This window comes from Micropterus dolomieu, linkage group LG09, assembly GCF_021292245.1.
Source record: "Micropterus dolomieu isolate WLL.071019.BEF.003 ecotype Adirondacks linkage group LG09, ASM2129224v1, whole genome shotgun sequence".
In the NCBI taxonomy this organism is placed as follows: Eukaryota; Metazoa; Chordata; class Actinopteri; order Centrarchiformes; family Centrarchidae; genus Micropterus; species Micropterus dolomieu.
The window spans coordinates 3968642-3976113 of record NC_060158.1 but is presented as its reverse complement, the minus strand read 5'-3'; the positions used below and the strand labels follow the sequence as shown (position 1 = coordinate 3976113).

General features: G+C 49.2%; 1 protein-coding gene across 9 annotated transcripts in view; it reads right to left on the bottom strand.

Annotated features, from left to right (window-relative positions):
* The window catches only part of LOC123976846 (regulating synaptic membrane exocytosis protein 2-like), a 47361-nt gene that overhangs the window by 31682 nt on the left and 8207 nt on the right, over positions 1-7472 (bottom strand). For all 9 annotated transcript variants that reach the window (XM_046059215.1, XM_046059223.1, XM_046059217.1 and 6 more), the window contains exons 5-8: positions 6734-6914; positions 6343-6577; positions 5799-6080; positions 606-670 (exon numbers count right to left, since the gene is read on the bottom strand). In XM_046059215.1, the coding sequence (XP_045915171.1) occupies positions 606-670; positions 5799-6080; positions 6343-6577; positions 6734-6914 (763 nt within the window). The remainder of the gene's footprint in view (positions 1-605; positions 671-5798; positions 6081-6342; positions 6578-6733; positions 6915-7472) is intronic.

Below are 7472 nucleotides of genomic sequence, written 5' to 3'. Positions count from 1 at the left end.
GGGGAGGCAGACAGGTGATGGAGGCAGGCAGGTGAGGGGGGAGGCAGACAAGTGAGGGGGGAGGCAGACAGGTGAGGGGGGAGGCAGACAGGTGATGGAGGCAGGCAGGTGAGGGGGGAGGCAGACAAGTGAGGGGGGAGGCAGACAGGTGAGGGGGAGGCAGACAGGTGATGGGGGCAGGTGAGGGGAGGCAGGCAGGTGAGGGGGAGGAAGACATGTCAGGGGGGAGGCAGACAGGTGTTGGAGGCAGGTGAGGGGGGAGGCAGACAAGTGAGGGGGGAGGCAGACAGTTAAGGGGGGAGGCAGGGAGTTGATGGAGGCAGGTGAGGGGGAAGCAGGCAGGTGAGGGGGGAGGCAGACAGGTGATGGAGGCAGGTGAAGGGGGAGGCAGACAGGTGAGGGGGAGGCAGACAAGTGATGGAGGCAGGTGAGGGGGGAGGCAGACAGGTGAGGGGGGAGGCAGACAGATGAGGGGGGAGGCAGACAGGTGAGGGGGAGGAAGACATGTGAGGGGGGAGGCAGACAGGTGTTGGAGGCAGGTGAGGGGGGAGGCAGGGAGCTAGGGTTAGATGATGGATGGAATAAGGGGCGTGGCTTAGTCCTACCATAGACATGGGTGGAGGCTCGCCGTGCCAGGAACCATGATCCCACCATTGGCTGTCCATGTCTCCTAGCAGCCAGACAGAGCAGAGGTCAGAGGTCAAGCGCTGATCTGGTTTACTGGCCTACAGAACGAAACATGAACATTTGTTTCCAACACTCATGAAATCCAACAACAGAAGCCTAAAATCAAGACTAGAGCCGATCCACACGATTCGCAGGAGAAATGTTTTAATTGCAGAATGCAGAACTGAAACGTTGTGTGAAAGAAAAGTCCACACAGCTGACGGTCCTCCCTGATCCGCTGATCTGCATTAAACCACAGCAGCACAAACTAAACACATGAAACGATGGTTGATGGTTCATTAATAACTGGTCACCTTCTCTTTGATGTAATGTGATATTTTATTTATACGGCGCCACTTTTCTCACGTCCCGGGTCCAGAGCGTATCCGGTTTACTTACTTACAGAGACCCAATTATTTGGGATCCAACTCTTTACCAGGGAAAGTGTAGTTCTCAAGTTCCTCTTCGTCCCTGGTGGGACTCCGACGATCTGCCACCATCTAGACCAGTGGGCGGCAATAGGTGGCTCATGGGCCAAAGCTGGCCGGCCAGCAAAAATACCCGGCCCGCGGCCGATTACTTTGATAGCGGCAAAAAAAACAAAACATTATAGCGGCTGGTGCTGAAACAGCTCTGAGTCATGACTGCAAAAGTTACTCACATAATGACTTCCTCTTAAGTGATTGAGACTACAAAATAAAAGCATGAGAACGTCTTTACAGCACTACTTTGTGTCGTGTTGAATTGAGAGCTTTTACTTTGAAAAGTTCTGAAGGAAGTTCTAAAGAGTCTCTGGCTTGCTTGATACACCTCTGTAAAAACAAAGTGACAGAAAACGTCAGGTCGGATTCCCCTGAATGAGAAACGCAGGAAGTTCCTCTGATGGAGGTGCTGGGGAAATGAAAATAAGCTCCACAGGCTGACGTGGGCCGATCGCCGGGAGGAACACGCTCCTGCACATGCTTAACGGTGAACATGTAAACGATCTCTTCACAGTCAGAAAATAATCCCAGCAGCAAGTGGGGGATGAACTCACAACCCTTGGACCGGGACTCCTGAGCACTGCTGACTGAGCTGAACTGGCCCGCCGCCTACTGACTTGAAAAACATTTGGCCCTATGCCAGACTTATTTGCCGATCTAAACCCTGTGCTAGCTGCTGGGCCTCACCCCGTGTTAGATCCACCTCCTGTAGCTCGGCTCTCACAGTTGACCTGCAGAGGTCTGAACCTGCAGAGGTCTGAGCCTGCAGAGGTCTGAACCTGCAGAGGTCTGAGCCTGCAGGGTCCTGAACCTGCAGAGGTCTGAACCTGCAGAGGTCTGAGCCTGCAGAGGTCTGAACCTGTAGGGTCCTGGACCTGCAGAGGTCTGAACCTGCAGAGGTCTGAACCTGTAGGGTCCTGGACCTGCAGAGGTCTGAACCTGCAGAGGTCTGAGCCTGCAGAGGTCTGAGCCTGCAGAGGTCTGAACCTGTAGGATCCTGGACCTGCAGAGGTCTGAACCTGCAGAGGTCTGAACCTGTAGGGTCCTGGACCTGCAGAGGTCTGAACCTGCAGAGGTCCGAACCTGCAGGGTCCTGAACCTGCAGAGGTCTGAACCTGCAGAGGTCTGAACCTGCAGGGTCCTGGACCTGCAGAGGTCTGAACCTGAAGAGGTCTGAACCTGCAGGGTCCTGAACCTGCAGAGGTCTGAACCTGCAGGCGGGTCTGAATCTCACACACACCCACACAACTGTACTCACATGTCTGTCTGAACGCCATGAAGAAGAAGGAGGGGGAGGAGGAGGAGGAGGAGGAGGACCTGAAGCTCTCCTCCAGTCCTCCTCACTAGTGTGTGGGGTTTGCCCTGAACTCTGCCTGCAGGCTGCAGAGCAGTTCATTCCTCTGTAATGAGATTATCAGAACACTGAGCCCATCGTTCTGTCTGTCAGGGTTTCATTGTTAGCTTGAAAGCTAGCTTCCTTCTCACCGCAGAGCTGATCACAAAGGAATCCAGCAGGTGTGGTGGCGTTCAGCTGTCAGGTGTGCAGACATGCTGCCGTCTGACTGGTCAACAGGTGTTTCTATTCTGGTCTCCCCACAGTGACTCCAGGAGGCCGGTAATCCACACTCTCCTCTTTTAATCCACTTAGGCGGCAGGAGAGACGGGGATTCAGCGACCCGGCAGCTCCAGAGCAGCAGGTTCTGTTCTGCTCTGGAACTGATTATCAGACGGGTTCTCCAGGACCCTCCAGGACCCTCCAGGGTTCTCCAGGCTTCTCCAGGCACGGGTCAGTCCGGTTTGAGGCTCTGTTGAACAGTCTCTTGGTTCTGGTTTCTCTCCCAGTGTCTTCAGGAAGGCAGCAGCTGAGACTCTGAGCTGCTCAGTCACCTGCAGACCCAGGAGGAGGGGCCAACAACCCTGTGAGCCAATCAGAGCTCATAATCTCTGACCAGGTGACTTCTGGCCCAATGACACGCAGCCAGGAGATTACCTCGCCAGCATGACGCCTGATTTCCTGACAGAGGACCTGCAGACCTGTAGAACCCTAAAGAACAGTGACAGAAGCCTCAGGAATAGAACCCAGGGGAACACAAGAAGAACCTCATAGAAGAAAGGCTGTACACAACAGAACATGACCTGAACATCGGGAGAACCATAAAGAACATGTGCTGAATCCTTTGGAACATGTGACAGAACCTACAGAAACAACAGAAGAACCTTAAAGAACAGTAGAAGAACATCATAGAAAGGCTGTACACAATAGAACAGGACCTGAACATCAGGAGAATCATAAAGAACATGTGCTGAATCCTTTGGAACATGTGACAGAACCCACAGCAACAACAGTAGAGCACCACAGAACAACAGAACCATGGAGAACAGTTGTGGAACCACACAGAGCACCAGAACCATAACATTACCCTTTAATCTAAATAAGGAACCTTATTAAAAAAAAATGACAGAACCCCCAGAGAAACTGTAAAGACCACAGCTTTTAGAACAGTAGCAAAGGCAGACACATGACTATTAGAACCATGCAGAACCTGGGACATTAAACTCTATAGAACTACAGAAGAGCCACATAGAACAGAAACAGAACCTTATGAAACTGTGGCAGAACCGTATGGGAGAGAGAAGCAGAGGAGAACCCGTAGGAACATATCAACTAGAGATTTAAGAGCACAAGCAAAGTACCATGTAGAACATGAGCTGTATGGGTAACCATAACAATAGATGGAGGAACCTCTTTACGCCCGCTGGGATCTTTTCCCACAACAAGAACCGTACCATTGCAATTTATTTCACCTTCCTCATCTTCAAACCACTAACAGAACCATACGGAACATGAAACTGTTGGGTAATTAGTGTCACAGAGTTGGTCTGGACCAACAAGGAACAGTGAAGTGAGATATTGTGTTAAAACAGAACTGAACGGAACAGGAGAGAACCTGTGTATCGTCCGTTCTTTATTACGTTTTAAAACCAGAACTGATAAATATTGATTTTAATATTTAATGTTTCTGACTTGTGCAGCCTTGTGTTTTTCACTTGATAAACATGCAGCAGGTACGCCTGGCGATGAACCTACACAGTGGAACTCACTACGTACAGGAACCGGAACACTTCAGAACCTGAGAACCCTCCAACATGTCTTCAGTATTAAAGCAGCTCAGTGACAGTTGTCAGCAGGGCGACACGGCCAAAAATGTCATCATTGACATCATTAGATATCAATAATTATCAAGATAAAAGTCAAATCTTTATTTCTTCCAGGTTTAAATTCAGATTTTTGCTCCTGAGTGAAAGTTAATGCGGTTTTAAACTTTCTGGTCAGAACAAACAGTGGATCAGTAAACAAACCTGAGTCAGAACATTCAGAACTGTTCTGATAAAATCTGTTTTTAACAAATATGATTAGTAAAATCTTCTTTCAGTCTCTTTAAGTGCTGATTCGTCCATTATTCAAATGAATTAAAACATTTATTAACAAAATATTGATGTTAGTGAGGAAAATTATATTGTGATAATTATCTTTACTGTTTTGTGCCCAGCCCTAGGCAGCCAAAATGATCTGTTATTAGTTTGGTGAACTGTTCATGAAGAAATGATGCACAGATTAAAATGTTCTGTCTTTATTTAAACAGCAGACCCCGCTGGAGTAAAGCTCAGTGTTAAAACCTCTTAATGAAGAGGCCTGAGTGGCTCTCTCCTATTTAACTTTACTGCTGTGAGCAGGATATCAGGTCACCTGCTCTTCCTGCGGCTCAGTGTTATTTAACATATTTTACAGGTAAGAGTTGGATCGTCACACTTTAAATGTGCGGTGTGGTCGGGGCTGGGATGTAGTGATACAGTCATATTCACCGCAGCAGATATGAGAAAGAACATGTTCACAACACGAGTACGTTGTTCTAGCAGGAACCCTCTGATGAAGCTGCTGTAAGCAGATTATCACACTGAGCTCATTACATGTCTCCACTGTCACTCTGCTCTCCCTCTTTCCTCTCTGTCAACAAAGAACCCTTCATATTCTATTTAATGTAAAGTCACTGCTTTAATACACTTCTGACTTTTGTATATAATCTATGAAATATTTCCATAATAAGGTTAGTAATCTAACCTTTGATAAATGTTGTCATGATGTCGTATAAAAATAAAAGGTCAACATTTAAAAGTTTTATTTCTGTCTTTTACTGCTGGAGAATAAAAACAGCTGAGTTGCTTCCCGGTGGGAATAATAAATAATAATGTAGACTCTGAGACACAGTGTCACGTGACAACCGAGCAAGTTATAATCTCTAAAGAAGGCCAATGGGGTGTGGTCAAAAGCTCCAGGAAAAAAGCTAGTGAGCCATGACTTCCTGCAGACCTGCACCTGTTGTTCTTTTAATCCATTATACACTACTACAGCTCTTTGACACTGCTGTTAGCATGTAGCCACCTAGCCTCATCTAGCTAGCAGTTAGCATGTAGCCGTCTAAGCCCCATTTACATATCTATTAACATGTAAATAAACGGCTGCTTTTATATAGCGCTTTCATCCAAAGCCTCATTTACTTATTAGCATGTAGCCACCTAGCCTCATCTAGCTAGCAGTTAGCATGTACGACCTAGCCTGATGTTCCAAGCAGTTAGCATGTAGCCACTCACTGTCAGGCTCGTCGCAGCTGTTGTACTCGGGCGTGGTCACTAGATCCTCCTCTGAGCTGCTGAAGCTACCAATCACATGCATCTTCCCCAACCTCCACGCCCTCTGCGCTGTGCTCGCATAGGCCGGCTTCCTCTTGAGGGCGGAGCTCGGGTCCAGGTGTTGCTGAGGTAACGGGCTGCGGCGGGGAGAGGTGGGGCTGATGTGATTGGCTGCCCGTTCTACAGAGAACGACCTCTGACCTCCAGATCCGACTAATCCCTGAAGTCGGTTCTTACGGAGAGCTGAGAGGGAAACAGGAGTCAGATTGGGCGTCCTTGAGCCTTCAAGGTCAGACTGGCGTGTTCTTACCTGTGTGTCTCGGGGTCAGGTGGTCAGGCGTGTCCCTACCTGTGTGTCTCGGGGTCAGGTGGTCAGGGGTTTCCCTAGCTGTGTCTCTCGGGGTCAGGTGGTCAGGCGTGTCCCTACCTGTGTCTCTCGGGGTCAGGTGGTGGGGCGTGTCCCTACCTGTGTCTCTCAGGGTCAGGTGGTTGGGCGTGTCCCTACCTGTGTGTCTCAGGGTCAGGTGGTCAGGCTCGGAGGTGGCCAAGGAGACGTCGCTGTGGCGGCGCTGGTGGCGGACCCTGCCAACGTGAGCCAGCATCCTCATGGCCTCCTCGCTCGGCTGCGGCTTCACCGGGTAACGAGCCAGGTTCGGGTCGCTACGGTAACGAGCCAGAAACTCCTCCTCCTGCCGCCGCCGCCGCTCACGCTCGTCCTGAACTTGGTCCAGAGGGTGGTCCTGGATCATGAGAGGACACAGAGACCATCCTTACAGACCATATTATCAGTCCTGCAGTGCCCCCTGCAGGCAGTCTGAGCAGTTCATTGATAATCTGATATTGATTTAAAAGATGATAATGAGGACACAGATCCTCACCTGTCCTGTCAGACTCACCTGTGAGTGCCAGCGGCCTCGTCCATCTCTGATTGGTCGCCTCCGGCTCCGCAGCTCCTCCTCCCCGTCACCATGGTAGCCATGTGGTGAGTGAGAGCGGAGATGTGGACCATGATCTGAGGGCGAGCGGGGCATCCTGCCCCCCCCGCCATCGTAATACGACCCCGAGGGGCTCAGCTTCCTGTCAATCACACAGAACAGACTAATCAGAATGGAGGGGGAGGAGTCTGTGAGCTTTGACCACATTACAGCTCTCAGTAGTTACGACTTCATGAGCTTCTTTAATGATAAAATTCTAACTATTAGAGACAAAATTCACCAAGACCTGCCCTCAACTGGCACCAACTTATCTCTTAACTCAGGAACCTTAGAAACAGCTGTAGAACCAGATACATGTTTAGACTGTTTTGCTTCCCTCAATCTTTACCAACTAACTTCAATAATTTCTTCATCTAAACCATCAACCTGCCTCTTAGACCCCATCCCGACTAGGCTGCTTAAAGAAGTTTTACTCTTAGTCAGCACTTCTATACTAGATATGATCAATCTATCTTTATCAACAGGCTATGTACCACAGTACTTTAAAGCAGCTGTAATTAAACCTCTTCTGAAAAAGCCCAAACTTGATCCGGATGTTTTAGCCAACTATAGACCTATATCTAACCTTCCATTTCTCTCTAAGGTTCTGGAGAAAGCAGTTGCTAAACAGCTGTGTGACTTTCTACAGAGCAATAGTTTA